General features: G+C 43.9%; 1 protein-coding gene across 3 annotated transcripts in view; it reads right to left on the bottom strand.

The window, feature by feature from the left end:
- LOC311107876 (glucocorticoid receptor-like) overlaps positions 1–21,429 on the bottom strand; it is a 57,898-nt gene extending 36,469 nt beyond the window's left edge. For 2 of the 3 annotated variants that reach the window (XM_084150457.1, XM_084150459.1), the window contains exons 1-3: positions 21,166–21,429; positions 20,014–20,288; positions 15,443–16,402 (exon numbers count right to left, since the gene is read on the bottom strand). In XM_084150457.1, coding sequence (XP_084006583.1) covers positions 15,443–16,269 — 827 coding nt within the window. In that variant the 5' untranslated portion in view covers positions 16,270–16,402; positions 20,014–20,288; positions 21,166–21,429. Of the gene's footprint in view, positions 1–15,442; positions 16,403–20,013; positions 20,289–20,418; positions 20,590–21,165 lie in introns of those variants that run through there. The other variant, XM_084150458.1, reaches the window with a different exon arrangement.
- Between the last annotated feature and the right edge of the window lie 2,958 nt (positions 21,430–24,387).

Here is a 24,387-nt window from a genome sequence, read left to right as displayed (position 1 = left end):
ATGCGGGAGTGGCTTTCACAAGAGAAGGAAGAGACAATGGCTGTATTGACCCATCACTAATCTTCCAAACTGAACCATGTGTGCCAAGCACACACTATACTGCTGCCTCTGCATTGCTCCTTGGGGCTTTAGGCTGAGTATCTTTAAAGCACTTTGTGACAGAGGTCTCAATAAACACAGGAAAGATTTAAAAAAACACAGCAAAAATATCTTGTTGCGTTTGTAAACAAAGGTCTAAAATTCTTCTTATTGTAATTTCTGCTCGCCGTCAGTCACGGTTCGCTCCAAATCATGAATTTAAAAAAGGACACATTTTGTTATTTTCTACTCGGATTATATATATGTGCCCTCGTCTTGACCAATCAAACTCCCGCATTCACGAGCAGCCATTCGATCAGCAGACTACTTCAGTGTAGTTGTTCTCCGGTAGCAAGTTAAAAAGCAACATTGGGCTAAATTGAAGCAAAACATTAGGAAATGTAGCTGGCTACATTCTTTCTATAATAAACATGAGAAATCAGATGGACATGCATCGTCTCTGCAATTTTTTAAAATGTAATTGTAAGCTAATTTACTTATGTGTGGCTGCCAGCCAAATAGCGTTGCACTTCTGATGAAACGTGAAGCTATTTTCTGCCGAATATGTTGCATTCATTTACAGTGGGGAAAACAAATATTTGATACACTGCCGATTTTGCAGGTTTTCCTACTTACAAAGCATGTAGAGGTCTGTAATTTTTTATCATAGGTACACTTCAACTGTGAGAGACGGAATCTAAAACAAAAATCCAGAAAATCACATTGTATGATTTTTAAGTAATTAATTTGCATTCTCATCCTCATCCTTCTTCTTCCTCCAAACACGGCGAGTGGAGTTTAGACCAAAAAGCTCTATTTTTGTCTCATCAGACCACATGACCTTCTCCCATTCCTCCTCTGGATCATCCAGATGGTCATTGGCAAACTTCAGACGGGCCTGAACATGCGCTGGCTTGAGCAGGGGGACCTTGCGTGCGCTGCAGGATTTTAATCCATGACGGCATAGTGTGTTACTAATGGTTTTCTTTGAGACTGTGGTCCCAGCTCTCTTCAGGTCATTGACCAGGTCCTGCCGTGTAGTTCTGGGCTGATCCCTCACCTTCCTCATGATCATTGACGCCCCACGAGGTGAGATCTGCATGGAGCCCCAGACCGAGGGTGATTGACCGTCATCTTGAACTTCTTCTATTTTAGAATAATTGCGCCAACAGTTGTTGCCTTCTCACCAAGCTGCTTGCCTATTGTCCTGTAGCCCATCCCAGCCTTGTGCAGGTCTACAATTTTATCCCTGATGTCCTTACACAGCTCTCTGGTCTTGGCCACTGTGGAGAGGTTGGAGTCTGTTTGATTGAGTGTGTGGACAGGTGTCTTTTATACAGGTAACGAGTTCAAACAGGTGCAGTTAATACAGGTAATGAGTGGAGAACAGGAGGGCTTCTTAAAGAAAAACTAAGAGGTCTGTGAGAGCTGGAATTCTTACTGGCTGGTAGGTGATCAAATACTTATGTCATGCAATAAAATGCAAATTAATTACTTAAAAATCATACAATGTGATTTTCTGGATTTTTGTTTTAGATTCCGTCTCTCACAGTTGAAGTGTACCTATGATAAAAATTACAGACCTCTACATGCTTGGTAAGTAGGACAACCTGCAAAATCGGCAGTGTATCAAATACTTGTTCTCCCCACTGTATGTTGCGTGAAGAAAAACTATAGTTTCACGTGACTGATCACTATTGAAGAAACATTTCAATATAAAAACGCAGGTGAAATGGCTTAAAAAGGCAGATTTTATTTACAGTCTGCATTTTGAAAATGCTAATTGCTGAAAGCTAACGTGACCTCTGCTGCTGATGTAAAAATAGGGTCCAAAGTAGTGCACTATATAGGGAATAGGGTACCATTTCAGACAGCTGAGTCATAGGCTATAAGGGTGAAGCATGAAGTCATTTCACAGGAAGGTTAAGAATCAAAACAGAGCTGAAAGACGAGCGTGTCATAAGGTATTATTGCCAGCTTGTAACAGCTAATGACAGAGACACCCAGGAACAGCCCAAACCCTGAGGCCAAGCTTACATAAAAGGTGTGTTCCAGACCGTCTTAACTACAGCTGATCTCACAACACCTGACCAAGTCAATAACATCTCTGGAGGAAGTGGAACCACATGAATATGATATCATCAATCTGCTGCAGCTGCAATGAAGTTGACCTGTAACGCACCCACAGACCGCCAGCCAGGACCAGTCCCATCAGTGTCTGCTGTGCCTGTGGTTCGGCAGCATTGCGTGAGAAGGCAGGTTGATGACCTGGGGGCCAAGCTTGGAGGGCGAGGGCTGGGACTCAGCTAACGGCAAACCGCTAAAATGTCACACAGGTTGAGACGCATGTCACCGCAGCCAGACAGGCACACAAATTAAACCATACTCATATACCACTCATCAGATACACAGACACACTCACGATACATGGCCCCATTCATTCTTTCCTTTACACGGATCAGTCGTCCTGGTCCCTTTGCAGAAAAACATCCCCAAAGCATAATGTTTCCACCCCCTTGCTTCACAGTAGGTATGGTATTCTTTGGATGCAACTCAGCATTCTTTGTCCTCCAAACACGACGAGTTGAGTTTTTACCAAAAGGTTCTATTTTTGGTTTCATCTGACCATATGACATTCTCTCAATCCTCTTCTGGATCATCCAAATGCACTCTAGCAAACTTCAGACGGGCCTGGACATGTACTGGCTTAAGCAGGGGGACACGTCTGGCACTGCAGGATTTGAGTCCCTGGCGGCGTAGTGTGTTACTGATGGTAGGCTTTGTTACTTTGGTCCCAGCTCTCTGCAGGTCATTCACTAGGTCCCCCCGTGTGGTTCTGGGATTTTTGCTCACCGTTCTTGTGATCATTTTGACCCCACGGGGTGAGATCTTGCGTGGAGCCCCAGATCGGTGGTCTTGTATGTCTTCCATTTCCTAATAATTGCTCCCACAGTTGATTTCTTCAAACCAAGCTGCTTACCTATTGCAGATTCAGTCTTCCCAGCCTGGTGCAGGTCTACAATTTTGTTTCTGGTGTCCTTTGACAGCTCTTTGGTCTTGGCCATAGTGGAGTTTGGAGTGTGACTGTTTGAGGTTGTGGACAGGTGTCTTTTATACTGATAACAACTTCAAACAGGTGCCATTAATACAGGTAACGAGTGGAGGACAGAGGAGCCTCTTAAAGAAGAAGTTACAGGTCTGTGAGAGCCAGAAATCTTGTTTGTTTGTAGGTGACCAAATACTTATTTTCCACCATCATTTGCAAATAAATTCATAAAAAATCCTACAATGTGATTTTCTGGATTTTTCTTCTTCTCAATTTGTCTGTCATAGTTGACGTGTACCTATGATGAAAATTACAGGCCTCTCTCATCTTTTTAAGTGGGAGAACTTGCACAATTGGTGGCTGACTAAATACTTTTTTTCCCCACTGTACCTTATACCGTGGTATTTGGAAATAGCCACGGGATGAATTTTCAATACCGTCAATACCGTTGAAACTATTTCTTAGAAGTTTTTCAATAAATGTTAATATTTGTTGTTACTTTTTAAGTAAATACCTGCAGTCAACTTGTGCAATACATTAGGAGATAAAGCAGATCGCGATCTTCATTTCACCTGTCACATTATTCTACATTATAAAGCTTACTGTAGTTCCCCAGAACAGCTGAGCCAGTCATGTGTTTGTTGGTAAATAACACAACGGGAGAGAGCGGGAGCAGGTGAGTCCAGCTGTGTATTATTGACAAGGGTGCTTTATATTGAAACTCAGTGTTTTTTTTGCTTCGATAAATCAAATCAAATTTTATTTGTCACATGTGCCGAATACAACAGGTGTAGACATTACAGTGAAATGCTTACTAACAAGCCCTTAACCAACAATGCAGTTAAGAATGAAATGCTTACTTACAAGCCCTTAACCAACAATGCAGTTAAGAAAGAATACCCCCCCCCCCCCCCAAAAAAAAAGGAATCACACAAAAAATACAATATAAGAGCAGCAGTAAAATAACAATAGTGAGGCTATATACAGGGGGTACCGGTACCGAGTTAATGTGCGGGGGCACAGGTTAGTCCAGGTAATTGAGGTAATATGTACATGTAGCAGCAGCGTAAAGGGGGGTGGGGGGGGGGGGGGGGGGGGGGGGGGGGCAATGCAAATAGTCTGGGTAGCCATTTGATTAGATGTTCAGGAGTCTTATGGATTGGGGGTAGAAGCTGTTTAGAAGCCTCTTGGACCTAGACGTGGCGCTCTGGTACCACTTGCTGTGCGGTAGCAGAGAGAACAGTCTATGACTAGGGTGGCTAGAGTCGTTGATACATTTTTGGGCCTTCCTCTGACACCGCCTGGTATAGAGGTCCTGGATGGCAGGAAGCTTGGCCCCAGTGATGTACTGGGCGGTGCGCACTACCCTCTGTAGTGCCTTGCGGTCGGAGGCCGAGCAGTTGCCATACCAGGCAGTGATGCAACCAGTCAGGATGCTCTCGATGATGCAGCTGAATAACCTTTTGAGGATCTGAGGACCCATGCCAAATCTTTTCAGTCTCCTTAGGGGGAATAGGTTTTGTCGTGCCCTCTTAACGACTGTCTTGGTGTGCTTGAACCATGTTAGTTTGATGGTGAAGTGGACACCAAGGAACTTGAAGCTCTCAACCAGCTCCACTACAGCCCTGTCGATGAGAATGGGGGCGTGTTCGGTCCTCCTCTTTTTCCTGTACTCCACAATCATCTAATTTGTCTTGATCACATTGAGGGAGAGGTTGTTGTCCTGGCACCATACGGCCAGGTCTCTGAACTCCTGCCTATAGGCTGTCTCGTCGTTGTCGGTGATCATGGACTCTTAACAACGTGATGAAACTTTGTTGCTTCTTGCTGAAACAAGCAAGGTGTTGTAGCACACGAGTCTTCGGTTGCCTATGCAACGCCCACCACAATGCAGCAGCACACAGTAATAGAATGAATAGATCAGGCCTGGAACCTCTAAGCCTGGCAATTTGACTGGTGTAACTCGAGGGTTATGGCTGGCCATGCAGTCATGAGTGAACAGGGAGTACAGGAGGGGACTGAGCACGCACCCCTGAGGGGCACCCGTGTTGAGTATCAGCGTGGCGGATGTGTTGTTACCTACCCTTACCACCTGGGGGCGGCCCGTCAGGAAGTCCAGGATCCAGTTGCAGAGGGAGGTGTTTAGTCCCAGGGTCCTTAGCTTAGTGATGAGCTTTGAGGGCACTATGGTGTTGAACGCTGAGCTGTAGTCAATGAACAGCATTCTCACATAGGTGTTCCTTTTGTCCAGGTGTGAAAGGGCAGTGTGGAGTGCAATAGAGATTGCATCATCTGTGGATCTGTTGGGGCATATGCACATTTGTGTGGGTCTAGGGTGTCTGGGATAATGGTGTTGATGTGAGCCATGATTAGCCTTTCAAAGCACTTCATGGCTACAGACGTGAGTGCTACGGGTCGGTAGTCTTTTAGGCAGGTTACATTCTCTTTCTTGGGCACAGGGACTATGGTGGTCTGCTTGAAAGGTCAGGGAGAGGTTGAAAATGTCAGTTGGTCCGCGCATGCTCAGAGTACACATCCTGGTAATCCGTCTGGCCCTGCGGCCTTGTGACGTTGACCTGTTTAAAGGTCTTGCTCACATCGGCTACAGAAAGCGTGATCACACAGTCGTCCAGAACAGCTGGTGATCTCATGCATGCTTCAGTGTTGCTTGCCTCGAAGCGAGCATAAAAAGGCATTTAGACCGTCACTGGGCAGCTCGCGGCTGGGTTTTCCTTTGTAGTCCGTAATAGTTTGCAAGCCCTGCCACATCCGACGAGCGTCAGAGCCGGTGTAGTAGGGTTCAATCTTAGTCCTGTATTGATGCTTTGCCTGTTTGATGGCTAGAGCATAGTGCGATTTCTTATAAGCATCCGGATTAGTGTCCCGCTCCTTGAAAGCGGCAGCTCTAGCCTTTAGCTTGGTGCGGATGTTGCCTGTAATCCATGGGTTCTGGTTGGGATATGTACGTACGGTTATCGTGGGGACGACGTCGTCGATGCACTTATTGATGAAGCCGGTGACTGAGGTGGTATACTCCTCAATGCCATTGGATGAATCCCGGAACCTATTCCAGTCTGTGCTAGCAAAACAGTCCTGTAGCGTAGCATCAACGTCATTTGACCACTTCCGTATTGAGCAAGTCACTGGTACTTCCTGTTTTAGTTCTTGCTTGTAAGCAGGAATCAGGAGGATAGAATTATGGTCAGATTTTCCAAATGGAGGGTGAGGGAGTGCTTTGTACGCATCTCTGTGTGTGGAGTAAAGGTGGTCTAGAGTTATTTTTCCTCTAGCTGTACATGTGACATGCTGGTAGAAAACGGATTTAAGTTTATCTGCATTAAAGTCCCCGGCCACTCAGCGATGTGTTTACTGACCACCAAATGAAGCATTCAATGAAAAGAACACCCTCCCTGTAATCAAAGAAGGGGGAGGTTTGATAATGGTGTGGGATTGCTTTGCCGCCTCTGGTACTGGGGGCCTTGAACATGCACAAGGAATCATGACATCCAATGATCAACCCAGAATCCAAAAACTGGGTCTCCATTTAAGGTTATTGGTCTTCCAGCAGGACAACGACTCCAAACACACATGAAAAAGCACCCAGGAATGGTTCAAGAAGAGATGCTGGGCTGTTCTGGAGTGGCCAGCGAAGTGTCCGGATCTGAATCACACCCAAAACCTATGGCGAGATCTGACAACAGCAGTTGGTGGAGGGCACCCCTCAAACATTGAAGATTTAGAGCAGTTTTCTGCTGAAAAGAGGGACAAATTGTCAGTAGAAAAGGTGAAGAAATCTCATTGATGGCTACAACAAGCATTTGTCTACAGTTATCTTGGGAAAGGCTGTGCAACCAAGTACTAGCTGCGGGGTGCCAATAATTTGATTTAAGGGAAAGTGCAAGGGTGCCAAAATATTTGGCCGCAACTGTATATAATCGAGAATCGTCCTGAATTTAGATTTTTTGTTGTTGTTGAGAAATGGTGTTTAGGCCATATTGCCCATCTCCAGAGTAGGCTACTGTAAAAGTATAAGGTCCCATGAAGTGGTTAACATGCAGCATCTATTGCTATTGTTAACACTGTTTTATTGTTTCTTACATTCTTACTGTAAATTAACTTTGAGCTGCAAAGATTGTAGGCAAGGTGGTAGCTGTGTGTGAGTAGATAAAGTCCACATTACTAAGCCTATCATAATTAATAACTTAACAGCAATAGTATATTGTATACAGGTCGACTCATTCATCCCACAACGTCTTTGTCCACTGGTCTCCAACCTCTTTCCTACTAGGAAAGAATTTCCCTTCTGAAGGACAATAACAAACTTCATCCATTCATTCAATTAATTAATCATCAGCATTGTATTGTTGAATGAATCCAACACCTCAACCCCTATCCTGTGGGCTGGGCAAGGCTGGCTTTGACTGTAGTCACATCACTCATACAGTGAAGTCAGACCTGCATGGGTTCAAATAATATTCAAAATAATTTCTAATACTTTATCTGCGCTTGATTGAGTTTGTCTGTTGAACTAGAACTAATAGAAAAGTATCATAAATGCATTGGAGGCAGCTTATGGTAGAAACTAACATTCAATTCTCTGGAGGCCATTCCTGCAGTCAGCATGCCAATTGCACACTCCCTCAAAAAACTTGAGACATCTGTGGCATTGTGTTGTGTGACAAAACTTTAGAGTGACCTTTTATTGTCCCCAGCACAAGATGTACCTGTGTAATGATCAATGTTCCCTCAAAAAAAATGTGTCTGCTGAGCGCAGACTTGAACGTTGTGAAATTTCTGTGCAACTTCCAGCACGCGTTTACTGTAAACACTAAAGTTACAGTTTTAACAGTGGCCAAGTAGGCTACTGTGGCTATTTGATCATAATGTAGGTCTACCATAGTGGCCTACCATCAAAAACAATGGAGAAAATGCATCCCATAACATTTTAACATGGAAATAGCTGTTCTATCATTCAGCCTACAGTAGCAGCCAATGTGTGGTGTTCAATGTAGGCCTACATTCCATGAGACATTTGAAAAAAACATGCAGGGCGTGGCATTTAAAACCTCTTTATCCAGTTGTCCTTCAGACAAGGAGGTGACTGAAAATGGTGTTGTGATTGATGAAAGAAACCACTTAACAAAATAAAATGCATCATTATTCCCATACCATTATTACAGAGAATCAGACAAATTACGCTACCCTCTGCCTATTGGCTACTTAGCTTATTCAACCCAGTCTCAAAATACAACAATGCCCCTTAAAAAAATAAAAACATTACCTGACTCGCTTTTCAAAGATGTCTAGAAATGTACACGTTTTGTGCTCTTGTAGGAAGCAATCACTATTGCTGACTACAAATGATCTATAACTGGGTTTATAACCCACTAACTATCAAAGTGAATGGCACAGATCCATATATGGCAATGGTCTATTTGCATAAAGGCCTACTGCAGCTCTGATTAGTTATGGCGCACCGGTCTGCATAGAGTACAGGCCTGAGTCATGCCTGTCAATGCAATAGAATCCTACTACGCGATCCGCATACAACAAAATCTCATGCATAGTTTGTTTTGCTTCGATATGTTGCATTGAAAGTGGCTAATATTGCGTTGACTCGATCACAATACCCAAAGTAGAAGGGAAACGTTGATAGTGTTAACTAACAGGAAAAACTCTAGATAGTTGAGTGAAGTTCAATCTCGTGCTTTTCTGCGCGGGGCTGATATTTCTTCTGTGTGGCAGCTTAGACGGAACATTGGATCATGCGGTTTAATCAGCTTCTTGATATGCCACACCTGTCAGGTGGATGGATTATCTTGGCAATGGCGAAAATCTCACTAAAAGGGATGTAAACAAATTTGTGCGAAATAAGCTTTTTGTGAGTATGGAAAATTTCTGGGATCTTTTATTTCAGCTCATGAAACACGGAACCAACACTTTACATGTTGCATTTATATTTTTGTTCAGTGCAGTATAGCTGTAGACCTAACTGTATATAATAGCTAGTCTATACTAGTGTAGGTGTAGACCTAACTGTAGTCTTGCTATTTCGTCACTTCCGTTTTGCGTCACTAGTCTCCGTGCTGCTGTGCTGTTTGTTGCTACTTGGCTACCTGCCAAACTTGGCGGTTTTAACTTTTATTTTTTATTTTTACAGTTTAATCAATCTTCATTTAACACATTCTACCAACGTCTTAGTTATTTGTTTTCCTCGCTCTACTTTTTTCATTCAAATTTTTCACCACGGACGCTTTATCTGGACATGGTTCTACAGGATGCTTTATCTGGACATGGTTCTACTGGACCCTTTATCTGGACATGGTTCTACTGGACGCTTTATCTGGACATGGTTCTACAGGATGCTTTATCTGGACATGGTTCTACTGGACCCTTTATCTGGACATGGTTCTACAGGATGCTTTATCTGGACATGGTTCTACTGGACCCTTTATCTGGACATGGTTCTACAGGATGCTTTATCTGGACATGGTTCTACTGGACCCTTTATCTGGACATGGTTCTACTGGACCCTTTATCTGGACATGGTTCTACTGGACCCTTTATCTGGACATGGTTCTACAGGATGCTTTATCTGGACATGGTTCTACAGGACGCTTCATCTGGACATGGTTCTACAGGACGCTTCATCTGGACATGGTTCTACTGGACCCTTTATCTGGACATGGTTCTACAGGATGCTTTATCTGGACATGGTTCTACTGGACCCTTTATCTGGACATGGTTCTACTGGACCCTTTATCTGGACATGGTTCTACAGGACGCTTTATCTGGACGTGGTTCTACAGGACCTCCACCAGCCGAAGCTAAGTAGTAACATTAACACTATGCCATCTAATTGCAGTCGCTGTACTCATAATATACAGGAGAACTATTGCCTTATGGTGACGATAGCCGTGCTGCAAGCACAACTTCAGATGCAGTCGTTAGGCGAGGGTAATTTAAGTGTAAGAAAGGATGAAACAGCGTCTGTGCCACCAGTAAGTACAGATAGTAGTATAAATCCCCTCGCACAGTCCCCGCAGCCGGACAATTTTCTCAAGGCTTCTGGAAAGAAATGCTGTCGGCATGCTCAACCGGTGTCGCTCATTCAGCCGACAGAAACTTTCAACCGGTTCTCCCCATTAAGCAACGAGTCGGAGTCAGAAGCCGAGCCTTCTCAGGTCTCTCCTCCCCCCCGTTACGGGGTCTGAGCCACCGAAGCCTCCCACCATTAGCTCTGACAAATTGAAAATCCTAGTCATTGGCGACTCCATTACCTGCAATATTAGACTTAAAAAGAATCATCCAGTGATCAAACACTGTTTACCAGGGGGCAGGGCTACCGACGTAGAGGCTAATCTGATGATGGTGCTGGCTAAGGCAAAAACTGGCGAGTGTAGAGAGTACAGGGATATTGTTATCCACGTCGGCACCAACGATGTTAGGATGAAACAGTCAGAGGTCACCAAGAGCAACATAGCTTCAGCGTGTAAATTAGCTAGAACGAGTCTGCCACTAGCACAGTCAGTGTAGTCAGCTCAGCTATCCCCATTGAGCCCGTGTCTGTGCCTCGATCTAGGTTGAGAAAAACTAAACATGGTGGTGTTCGCCTTAGCAATCTCACTGGAATAAAGACCTCCATTCCTGTCATTATTGAAAAAGATTGTGATATCTCACATATCAGAATAAGGCAACTTAATGTTAGATCCCTCACTTCCAAGGCAGTTATGGTCAATTAACTAGTCACTGATCATAATCTTGATGTGATTGGCCTGACTGAAACATGGCTTAAGCCTGATGAATTTACTGTGTTAAATGAGGCCTGTCCTCCTGGTTACATTAGTGACCATATCCCCCGCGCCTCCCACAAAGGTGGAGGTGTTGCTAACATTTACGATAGCAAATTTCAATTTACCCACCAAAAATGACTGCGTTTTCATCTTTTGAGCTTCTAGTCATGAAATCTATGCAGCCTACTCAATCACTTTTTGTAGTCATGGCAGATAATATTCACATTTTTGGTGACTTTAATATTCACATGGAAAAGTCCACAGACCCACTCCAAAAGGCTTTCGGAGCCATCATCAAGTCAGTGGGTTTTGTCCAACATGTCTCCGGACCTACTCATTGCCACAGTCATACCCTGGATCTAGTTTTGTCCCATGGAATAAATATTGTGGATCTAAATGTTTTTCCTCATAATCCTGGACTATCGGACCACCATTTTATTCTTACGTTTGCAATCGCAACAAATAATATGTTCAGACCTCAACCAAGGATCATCAAAAGCCGTGCTATAAATTCTCGGACAACCCAAAGATTCCCAGATGCCCTTCCAGACTCCCTCCACCTACTCAAGACCGTCGGAGTACAAAAATTAGTTAACGACCTACCTGAGGATCTAAATTTAACCTTGCGTAATACCCTAGATGCAGTCGCACCCCTAAAAACATGTCACAAGAAATTTGCTCCCTGGTATACAGAAAATACCTGAGCCCTGAAGCAAGCTTCCAGAAAATTGGAACGGAAATGGCACTCCACCAAACTGGAAGTCTTCCTACTGGCTTGGAATGAAAGTACAGTTCAATATCGAAGAGCCCTCACTGCTGCTCGATCATCCTATTTTTCCAACCTAATTGAGGAGAATAAGAACAATTCAAAATGTATATTTGATACTGTGGCAAAGCTAACTAAAAAGCAGCATTCCCCAAGAGAGGATGCCTTTCACTTCAGCAGTGATGACTTCATTAACTTCTTAGACGAAAAGATCATGATCATTCGAAAGCAAATTACGGACTCCTCTTTGAATCCGCATATTTCTCTAAAGCTCAGCTGTCCTGAGTCTGCACAAAACTGCCAGGACCTAGGACACTCAAGTTGTTTTATCCTATATCTCGACACATTCATGAAAATAGTCATGGCCTCTAAACCTTCAAGCTGCATACTGGACCCTATTCCAACTAAATTACTGAAAGATCTACTTCCTGTGCTTGGCCCTCCTATGTTGAACATAATGAATGGCTCCCTATCCACTGGATGTGAACCAAACTCACTAAAAGTGGCAGTAATAAAGCCTCTCTTGAAAAAGCCAAACCTTGACCCAGAAAATGTAAAAAAACTATATTGGCCTAAATCGAATCTCCCATTCCTCTCAAAATTTTTTGAAAAAGCTGTTGCGCAGCAACTCACTGCCTACCTGAAGACAAATAATGTATACGAAACGCTTCAGTCTGGTTTTAGACCCCATCATAGCACTGAGACTGCACTCGTGAAGGTGGTAAATTACCCTTTAATGGCGTCAGACCTGCATCTGACCTCGTGCTCCTAGACCTTAGTGCTGCTTTTGACACCATCGATCACCACATTCTTTTGGAGAGATTGGAAACCCTAATTGGTCTACACGGACAAGTTCTTGCCTGGTTTAGATCTTATCTGTCGGAAAGATATCCGTTTGTCTCTGTGGATGGTTTGTCCTCTGACAAATCAATTGTAAGTTGTTCCTCAAGTTTCCGTTTTAGGACCACTATTGTTTTCACTATATATTTTACCTCTTGGTGATGTCATTCGGAAACACAATGTTACCTTTCATTGCTATGCAGATGACACACAGCTGTACATTTCGATGTAACATAGTGAAGCCCCAAATTTCCTAACCTGGAAGCATGTGTTTCAGACATAAGGAAGTGGATGGCGGCAAATGTTTTACTTTTAAACTCGGACAAAACAGAGATGCTAGTTCTAGGTCCCAAGAAACAAAGAGATCTTCTGTTGGATCTGACAATTAATCTTGATGGTTGTACAGTCTAAAAAAAATTAACGAATCTTGACTAAAGAATCTTGACTAGAACCAAAAAATGTGATCATATTACTCCAGTGCTAGCCTCTCTACACTGGCTTCCTGTTAAGGCTAGGGCTGATTTCAAGGTTTTACTGCTAACCTACAAAGCATTACATGGGCTTTCTCCTAACTATCTCTCTGATTTGGTCCTGCCGTACATACCTACACGTACGCTACGGTCACAAGACACAGGCCTCCTTATTGTCCCTAGAATTTCTAAGCAAACAGCTAGAGGCAGGGCTTTCTCCTATAGAGCTCATTTTTATGGAATGGTCTGCCTATCCATGTGAGAGACGCAGACTCGGTCTCGACCTTTAAGTCTTTACTGAAGACTCATCTCTTCAGTAGGTCCTATGATTGAGTGTAGTCTGGCCCAGGGGTGCGAAGGTGAACGGCAAGGAACTGGAGCAACGAACTGCCCTTGCCGTCTCTGCCTGGCCGGTTCCTGTCTCTCCATTGGGATTCTCTGCCTCAAACCCTATTACGGGGGCTGAGTCACTGGCTTACTGGTGCTTTCCATGCCGTCCCTAGGAGGGGTGCGTCACTTTAATGGGTTGAGTCACAGACGTGATCTTCCTGTCCGGTTTGTCGCCCCCTCTGGCTCGTGCAGTGGAGGAGATCGTGGGCTATACTCGTCTCAGGGTAGTAGGTTGGTGGTCTGTTGATATCCCTCTGGTGGTGTGGGGGCTGTGCTTTGGCAAAGTGGGTGGGGTTATATCCTGCCTGGTTGGCCCTGTCCGGGGGTATCATCGGACGGGGCCACAGTGTCTCCCGACCCTCCCGCCCCCCGTGGCCATGGCCACCCCTCAGAGCCTGGTTCCTCTCTAGGTTTCTACCTTTCTAGGGAGTTTTTCCTAGACACCGTGCTTCTACATCTGCATTGCTTGCTGTTTTGGGTTTTTGTATAGCACTTTGTGACATCTGCTGAAGTAAAAAGGGCTTTATAAATAAATTGATATACAATAACTAGTCTATACTAGTATTACTGTATATAATAACTAGTATTACTGTATATAATAACTAGTCTATACTAGTATTACTGTATATAATAACTAGTCTATACTAGTATAGCTGTATATAATAACTAGTCTATACTAGTATAGCTGTATCTAATAACTAGTCTATACTAGTATAGCTGTATATAATAACTAGTCTATACTAGTATTACTGTATATAATAACTAGTCTATACTAGTATAGCTGTATATAATAACTAGTCTATACTAGTATAGCTGTATATAATAACTAGTCTATACTAGTATTACTGTATATAATAACTAGTCTATACTAGTATAGCTGTATCTAATAACTAGTCTATACTACTATAGCTGTATATAATAACTAGTCTATACTAGTATTACTGTATATAATAACTAGTCTATACTAGTATAGCTGTATATAATAACTAGTCTATACTAGTATTACTGTATATAATAACTAGTCTATACTAGTATAGCTGTATATAATAACTAGTCTATACTAGTATAGCTGTATATAATAACTAGTCTATACTAGTATAGCTGTATATAATAACTAGTCTATACTAGTATTACTGTAGTTGTAATTAAGAAAACAGAGGGTAGGCAGACAAAGCAACTAGTAGAATAGGCCATAGACGTTGATGTAACAATTACATGTCTCTGTGAGCTTAAAGTGGAATTCCCCGAGATCGGCCTAGGCCTATATAGACACTGATTGTTGCCTCTATTCCCCAGAGTCCTTTGTGGCAGTGGTCTACTGTACCAGAACTATATGCGTGCCCCAAATGGCACCCTGTTCCCTATATAGTGCACTACTTTACTTTTGACCAGAGCATAGACTCTGGATATAGGGTGCCATTTGTGATCGCAGCCTGTGAGATGTGGCAATTCTGTAGCAAGCATTTCTAAAGCCTGCAGTAAGACACCATTATGATATCAGAGAAACACATGACCCACTTTCTACTATCCACTGCTTTAGAGGCAATAGTTCTGTTGAAAAGATAAGACAGGATTACATTTGTTGGGCTGGTGACTGAAAGTGGCTACATTATTCCTCTGTGATATTTCATTCCCCTGCACAGTTGACAAAGTGATTTAGGGCATGTTGATACAAGCAAAAGAGGGGAAGAAAAGTTTTTAAAAAAACAACAACACTAGGATCATCTCTAACCCTCTCCAGTTCAGTTTCAAACTGAGCAACTGACTGGACCGAGTTGCCTTGACATGTTCCCAAATCAAGAAGGGATTCTAAGAATATTGTTAGAGCCCTGCTGTCACTTCTACTTTATGTTCCAGCGATGTTCTCCTCTCTCTGATCTCTCCCCTGACCCGTCTGCCTTGGTCTGTACGCTACACTAGTTCTATTCCACAGTTCTCCACATAGCACTGTGACACCAGCCTCACCCTCGCACCGCAGCAGGCTGGCCAGACAACCACCACCAGACCAACTACAGGATTGTTTTTTTATTAGCAACATTGCTTAAATTCTTCTCCTTACCTGGCATAGCTGCTGGGGAAGGAGGAGGTAGGGCTGGAGAGACCTTGTATTCCAGAAGTTCCGTCCCCATAGCTACTGTTGTTCCAAGCCTCTCCTATGGTCCCCAGTGGAGGATACAGGCTGAACACAGAGGGCTTCTGGTCCTTCTGCTGAGAAGCTCCACTGGTAGTAATGGTGCTGTTGACTCCAAAGTGGTAGCTCTGTCCTCCAGAGGTGCTCACCCCACAGATGGAGATGGGGCTGGCGCTGGACAGCTCTGAGGGGGAGGAGGACGTGGAGCAGCCGGTACTACCGCTCATCTGGCAGGAGTAGCTACGCGTGGCCGACGTCTTCTCCTGTTTGATCACCCCTGGAGTACACAGCTGGATGAAGCCAGCTTCCTTCTCCATCTTCACCATGGGAGAAGTGGTGGTGGTCGGGGTTGTGGCTGTCGTAGAGGTGCTGGAGTTGGATTCATCCTGACATGCTAGTAGACTGCTACCATTCAATGTGGTGGTGTTGGAACCACTAAAACTACCACTGTTGGTGGTACTAGCAGCTGGCTTGGATGTGGAGCTGGACACCCCACGATCCTGGCTCTCATCCCCCAGGAAAGAGCCATCAGCCAGGGAGGAGAGGAAGGCGTCGTCCCCTACGTAAAAGTCTGAGGGGGAGCCTGTCAGCTCAAAGTCCTGGAGGAGATCCATAGTGTTGTCGTTGAACAGTTTCTGGTCTTTTCCAATGTACCCTTCCTGATCCACAGGGTCCTGGTCCCGGGAGAAGTCCGTCTCTGTCCTCATGGACATGGGGAACAGGTTGGGGTCCAAGTCCCCTATCAGGGAGTCCATGCTGGGTGTGAGCGATGCTGACTTCCAGGTGGGAGAAGGTATCCCCAAGGGTGAAGAGTCCGATGCCCAGGGAGGTGTTAGTCTGCTGGGGAAGGAGCTGCTGGGCCTCGGTTCTCTGGTCCTTTGTACTAACCTGAGATTAGATAAGAATAAATATTTTATTAATACCATTTCAATTCAGTCAATTCAGGAAGTAACCCGACATCCCAATTCTTCTCAAAACTTCTGAGAGAAAAAATTCCTGCATTACTGAACTGAAATGGCAACGACCCATTCCCAAACTGTTTTTGTCACATGCTTCGTAGACAACAGTGAAATGCTGTTTTCTACTAAGTGAAATTCTTACTTTTTCCAACAATGCAGAGTTAAAGAGAAGATTTTAAAAATATATTGAAATAGTGACACAAGGAATACACAGGGAATAATTAATAAAAATAATGAGTAAAAATAACATGGCTCTATACAGGGAGCACCAGGTAATAACATGGCTATATACAGGAAGTACCAGGTAATAACATGGATATATATAGGGAGTACCATGTAATAACATGGCTATATACAGGGAGTACCAGGTAATAACATGGCTATATACAGGATGTACCAGGTAATAACATGGCTATATATAGGGAGTACCAGGTAATAACATGGCTATATACAGGGAGTACCAGGTAATAACATGGCTATATACAGGGAGTACCAGGTAATAACATGGATCTATACAGGGAGTACCAGGTAATAACATGGCTATATACAGGGAGTACCAGGTAATAACATGGCTATATACAGGGAGTACCAGGTAATAACATGGATATATACAGGGAGTACCAGGTAATAACATGGCTATATACAGGAAGTACCAGGTAATAACATGGATATATATAGGGAGTACCAGGTAATAACATGGCTATATATAGGGAGTACCAGGTAATAACATGGCTATATACAGGGAGTACCAGGTAATAACATGGCTATATACAGGGAGTACCAGGTAATAACATGGCTATATACAGGGAGTACCAGGTAATAACATGGATATATATAGGGAGTACCAGGTAATAACATGGCTATATACAGGGAGCACCAGGTAATAACATGGCTATATACAGGAAGTACCAGGTAATAACATGGCTATATATAGGGAGTACCAGGTAATAACATGGCTATATACAGGAAGTACCAGGTAATAACATGGCTATATACAGGGAGTACCAGGTAATAACATGGCTATATACAGGAAGTACCAGGTAATAACATGGATATATATAGGGAGTACCAGGTAATAACATGGCTATATATAGGGAGCAGCAAATAACATGGCTATATACAGGAAGTACCAGGTAATAACATGGATATATACAGGGAGTACCAGGTAATAACATGGCTATATACAGGAAGTACCAGGTAATAACATGGATATATATAGGGAGTACCAGGTAATAACATGGCTATATACAGGAAGTACCAGGTAATAACATGGATATATAGGGAGTACCAGGTAATAACATGGCTATATACAGGGAGTACCAGGTAATAACATGGCTATATACAGGGAGTACCAGGTAATAACATGGTTATATACAGGAAGTACCAGGTAATAACATGGATATATACAGGGAGTACCAGGTAATAACATGGATATATATAGGGAGTACCAGGTAATAACATGGCTATATACAGGAAGTACCAGGTAATAACATGGATATATATAGGGAGTACCAGGTAATAACATGGCTATATACAGGGAGTACCAGGTAATAACATGGCTATATACAGGGAGTACCAGTACTGAGTTGAAGTAATTGCGGTAGCTATGTACTGTACATGTAGTTAGGGGTAAATTGACTAGGCAACAGGATAGATAATAGACTGTAGTAGCAGTGTATGTGGTGAGTGTGAAAGTGTGTGAGGCATCAGTATGCATGTATGTGCATGTTATGTGTAAGTATGTGTGAGTGCTGGGGTAGAGTCCAGAGTGTGGGGGTAGAGTCCAGAGTGGCTATCCCGCCTTTACCATCCGTTCTATTGGCCAACATGCAATCACTGGAGAATAAACTGGATGAGCTCCGTTCGAGACTATCCTACTAACGGGACATTAAAAACTTGAATATCTTATGTTTCACCGAGTCGTGGCTGAACGACAACACAGATAATATACAGTTGGCTGGGTTTTCCGTGCATCGGCAGGTAAGAAATGCTACGTTTGGTAAGATGAGGGGTGAGGGTGTGTGTCTATTTGTCAATAACAGCTGGTGAGCGATGTCTAATATTAAGGTAGTCTCGAGGTATTGCTCGCCTGAGGTAGAGTACCTCATGATAAGCTACAGACCACACTATTTACCAAGAGAGTTTTCATCTATATTTTTCGTAGCCATCTATTTACCACCACAAACCAACGCTGGCACTAAGACCGCACCCAACGAGCTGTATAAGGCCATAAGTAAACAAGAAAATGCTCATCCAGAAGTGGCGCTCCTAGTGGTCAGGGATGTTAATGCAGGCAAACTGAAATCGTTTTACCTCATTTCTACCAGCATGTCACATGTGCAACCAGAGGGAAAAAAACTCTAGACCACCTTTACTCCACACACAGAGAAGCGTACAAAGCTCTCCCTCGCCCTCCATTTGGAAAATCTGACCATAATTCTATCCCCCGGATTCCTGCTTACAAGCAAAAACTAAAGCAGGAAGTACCAGTCACTCGCTCAATACGTAAGTGGTCAGATGACGCGGATGCTACGCTACAGGACTGTTTTGCCAGCACAGACTGGAATATGTTCCAGGATTCATCCAATGGCATTGAGGAGTATACCACATCAGTCACCGGCTCCATCAATAAGCGCAGACGACGACGTCCCCACAATAACCGTACATACATATCCCAACCAGAAGCTATGGATTACAAGCAACATCTGCACCGAGCTAAAGGCTAGAGCTGCCGCTTTCAAGGAGCGGGACACTAATCCGGATGCTTATAAGAAATCGCACTATGCTCTAGCCATCAAAAAGGCAAAGCATCAATAAAGGACTAAGATTGTGGCAGGGCTTATAAACTATTACGGACTACAAAGGGAAACCAAGCCGCGAGCTGCCCAGTGACGCGAGCATACCAGATGGGCTAAATGCCTTTTATGCTCGCTTCGAGGCAAGCAACACAGAAGCATGCATGAGAGCACCAGCTGTTCCGGACTACTGTGTGATCACGCTCTCCGTAGCCGATGTGAGCAAGACCTTTAAACAGGTCAACATTCACAATGCTGCGGGGCCAGATGGATTACCATGACGTATACTCCGAGAATGCGCGGACCAACTGGCAAGTGTCTTCACTGACATTTTCAACCTCTCCCTGACCGAGTCTGTAATACCTACAGTACCAGTCAAAAGATTGGACACACCTACTCATTCAAGTGTTTTTCTAAATTTTTTACATTGCAGAATAATAGTGAAGACATCAAAACTATTAAATAACACATATGGAAACATAGTAACCAAAAAAGTGTTAAACAAATCAACATTGATTTTATATTTGAGATTCTTCAAATAGCCACCCTTTGCCTTGATGACAGCTTTGCTATTTCTTGAACTGCATTGTTGGTTAAGGGCTTTTACGTAAGCATTTCACGGTAAGGTCTACACCTGTTGTATTCGGCGCGTGTGACTTTTTTTCAAATTTGATTTGAGTCCAGAGTGTGTGGGTAGAGTCCAGAGTGTGGGGGTAGAGTCAGTGCAACAAATAAGTAGCAGTACCTTTGTGGTGGGAGGCTCTGGGTCTTCCAGGTAGAGGCCCACGGAGGTGGTGGCTGCGAAGGAGGCTGAGGTCTGTTACTGAACTGGTTGCATCAGTTGGCTGGACAGAAGGAACAAGGCGAGATGGTGGTTGCCAAGGCAACATACATGGCACTGCTGGGAGCACAGGTGAGGAGGGTTCCCTCAGAGGGGTTTTGGCTCAGATGGCACTTAACTCTGCTGTTGTTTTTGTTACTCCTGCTCTTCTTCACTCCTCCTTGACCCATCTTATGATCCTGGGTAGAGAGAGGGGAAAAGGAGCGGATAATGTCGTTAGCATGGATTCTAGGGTGTATTCGAAATGGAAACAGTTTACTGTTTAAATACCTAACAGAAACAAACAGAACAAAGCCGGGAGGGACCTACCTGAATTTGTCCAAAATACTTCATTGCAAAATGTTTTCGGTTTGGATTAAACCCATTTCTGTTGCAAAACATTTTGCAACAGAATCGGCATAATAAATATACCCCTGGTGAGGCGCTACATTGGTGTCTGCCACATGTAGGCTAATATAAACATGCATGGACATGTATCAAACATACTACACACGTGGCAAGTTATACCTAGTTGCTTTATCTTCAACAGTTTTCCAACTATTACGTTCTAAATGAATGAATAATAGCTATCTACTTTTAAATGATTTAGCTAAAATGATATTACACATGTGATGTGTTAAGTTAATTTGTACACACTTCATCAGTTCTATGAAGTTGGCCCCCCTGCTGCTGTGGCGAGCGCCCTTCGTGGGAGCTAGTTAACTACCTAGCTAAGTGGCGAACTATTCCCTTGCTTGACTTAATTATTTGAAAGCAACAGAAAAAAAAGTATAATTTAATGGCGTATTTATTGAAATAAGTATTTATGCAACCTAACTAATTAACCCGCGTGTTCTTCTATTTTGTAACCGCAAGCTAGCTAGCTAGCCAAGTAACTTAGCTCACGTTAAGTTAGCTAGCGCCTGTAAATGCGTCCCCCCCAAATGTCGTTGAGTGACATGTTGAGCTAGTTAGCTAGTAGCTAACAACCAATCTCTGGTTATTAATTCCAAATGAATGTATGCACATTATTACTTTAAAATCAAATACACCACTAAATCTAAAGCGTTTGCCTACCCCTCAGGCGTTTGGTAGTTGATGTGACTCCATGCATCGTCTGACATTGTGGTGTTATTTTGCTTGCAAACGGGCTAGAAACACGAAAACATCTGATTGCGTTCTCCTTGCGAATCGTATCAGGACACGAATAAGCAAGTAATCAATCGGATCATCCAATCCACTTCAATGTGTTAGGTATAAAATTGCATCAGGAAAATCACGGAATTAGCTGTGTCGTTCACAGCCAAAAGGAAAGTAAGCGCTAACCTCTAGGAAAAACATACAAAATGGAGATCTCAATGTTTACAACACGCAGTGCAACCTGTTGGCGAAGACGAGGTACTGCAACTTGTGTACTCCACCTCCACTTACAGTAGCAGTGCATAGCCATAGGTCGTCATTGGCCAATAGAAGTCTTCTTCTATGGTATATTGGTGCCACCTACTGTGCGGGATGGAAACAGGATTCCCTAAAATGGAACAAAGTTAAAAATATTTTTAAAAAAGAATACCAAACTACCAAAAAACAACAACTAAATCAAACAACTTTTCTGTTAAAAATAAGACAGATCTGATCCCTACACAGGCTCAAGATGGCCTGTAGCAGTGCGGTCGTGTACTCTGTTGTGTGTCCGTGTAAATAGCCAGTTTTTTTCATTTTTTTGTATTTTGTTGTATATATTTCCCTATCACACTTTTCATCCTTCTACTAAATATACTTTCCTGCAACCCGCCTCACTCAATATGGAACGGATTCTAATATTTACTTACCTTTTATCTAGAATCTCCAGTTGAAACTAGCTAGCCAGCTAACTAGCTACTTGCTATTAGCCACCGTTAGCGGTTTTCACCCAGAACATCTGATTTTCTGCAGGAATAACTGAATCACTGGACCGTAACACTGGATTGCAACCAAATGGATGTTGCTGTTGGCTAATCACCACTGCCCCCGAAGCAAGCACCAGTTAGCCTTGAGCTAGCGTCGAGCCAGGCCCATATCCCGGCTATCTACCTCTGTCTACCGGAAGGGAGTAGCCAGCTAACTAGCTACTTGCTATTAGCCACCGTTAGCGGTTTTTTCACCATTGTCCGGGATCTGCACTACCTACCAGCCAGCTCTAGCCTGGACTATTATCGGCCAGTCTGCACAGCGCGTTATCGACCCAGAACATATCGGATTTTCTGCCGGAATCACTGAATCACTGGACCTTTAACACTGGGTTGCAACCAGCTAGCCGCAACCGAATGGATGTTGCTGTTGGCTAATCACCACTGCCCCCGAAGCAAGCTCCGGTTAGCCTTGAGCTAGCCTCGAGCCAGGCCCATATCCCGGCTATCTACCTCTCTGTCTACCGGACGGGAGTAGCCAGCTAACTAGCTACTTGCTATTAGCCACCGTCAGCAGTTTTTTCACCATTGTCCGTGACCTGCACTACCTACCAGCCAGCTCTAGCCTGGACTATTATCGGCCAGTCTGCACAGCTCGTTATCGACCCAGAACATATCGGATTTTCTACCGGAATCACTGAATCACTGGACCTTTAACACCGGATCATCTCAACTAGCTAGCTGCAACCGAATGGATGCTGTGGTTGGCTAATCAGCCTTGAGCTAGCCTCGAGTCAGGCCCATCTCCCGGCTATCTACCTCTCTGTCAACCGGACGGGACCTCCTAGTGTTGACACGGAGCCCCGCCGATCCATCACGACTGGTCTGCCGACGTAATCGTCTGTGGTTTCAACAGGCTTCCCGTTGCGACAACCACAAAGATCCATCTGCTAGCCCCGGCCCGCTAGCACACGCAATTCAACAGCCGTGCTTCCTGATCACCTGTGCTGTAGCACCAATACAAACTGCTCTCAGACTCACATTGCTGTTCACTGGACCTTATGATCACTCAGCTGCACAGCTGATGCCTGCTGGACTGTTCCTTTACACGGTACCCTGTCCTGTTTTATCTGTTTAGCCTCAGCCCAAACTTTCATCGCCATTACCAGTTGTTGTCTTAGCTCTCTCGAATAACACCTGTGATTGCTTTATGCCTCTCTCCCATGTCAATATGCCTTGCCTATTGCTGTTCCAGTTAGTTCTTATTATACAATTTCACTGTAGAGCCCCAAGTCAAACTGCCTCAAATAGCTCCTTTGTTCCACCCCCCATACACGCGGAGACCGGCTCAATCAGTGCCTCCAGTGATGCTATCTCTTTCATTGTTACCCAACGCTTAGGTTTACCTCCACTGTACTCATATCCTTCCATATCCTTGTCTGTACATAATGCCCTGAATCTATTCTACAACGCCCGGAAATCTGCCCCTTTTATTCTCTGTACCCAATGCACTAGAAGACCAGTTCTTAAAGCCTTTAGCCGTATCCTTATTCTAGTCCTCCTCTGTTTCTCTGGTGATGTAGAGGCTAACCCAGGCCCTGCAGCCCCCAGTATCACTCCTACTCCCCAGGAGCTATCATTTGTTGACTTCTGTAACCATAAAAGCCTTGGCTTTTTGCATGTTAACATCAGAAGCCTCCTTCCTAAGTTTGAGTTATTCACTGCGTTAGCACACTCCGCCAACCCTGATGTTCTAGCAGTGTCTGAATCCTGGCTTAGGAAGGCCACCAAAAATTCAGAAATTTCCATCCCCAACTACAACATTTTCCGTCTAGATAGAACTGCCAAAGGGGGTGGAGTTGCAATCTACTGTAGAGATAGCCTTTTTGAGCTCCTACTTCTAAAAATCCACCTTTCCAGAAATAAGTCTCTCACTGTTGCCGCTTGCTACAGACCCCCCTCAGCCCCCAGCTGTGCCCTGGACACCATATGTGAATTGATTGCCCCCCATCTATCCTCAGAGTTCGTACTGCTTGGTGAACTAAACTGGGATATGCTTAACACCCCGGCCATCCTACAATCCAAACGAGATGCCCTCAATCTCACACAAATTATCAAGGAACCTACTAGGTACAACCCTAAATCCGTAAACATGGGCACCCTCATAGATATCATCCTGACTAATTTACCCTCTAAATACACCTCCGCTGTCTTCAACCAGCATCTCAGCGATCACTGCCTTATTGCCTGTGTCCGTAATGGGTTCACGGTCAAACGACCACCCCTCATCACTGTCAAACGCTCCCTAAAACACTTCAGCGAGCAGGCCTTCCTAATTGACCTGGCCCAGGTATCCTGGATGGATATCGATCTCATTCCGTCAGTAGAGGATGCCTGGTTGTTCTTTAAAAGT

Source organism: Coregonus lavaretus, assembly GCF_964263955.1.
Source record: "Coregonus lavaretus genome assembly, chromosome: 32".
NCBI lineage: Eukaryota > Metazoa > Chordata > Actinopteri > Salmoniformes > Salmonidae > Coregonus > Coregonus lavaretus.
The sequence above is the reverse complement of the archived record's forward strand: the minus strand, read 5'-3'. Positions and strand labels throughout refer to the sequence as shown.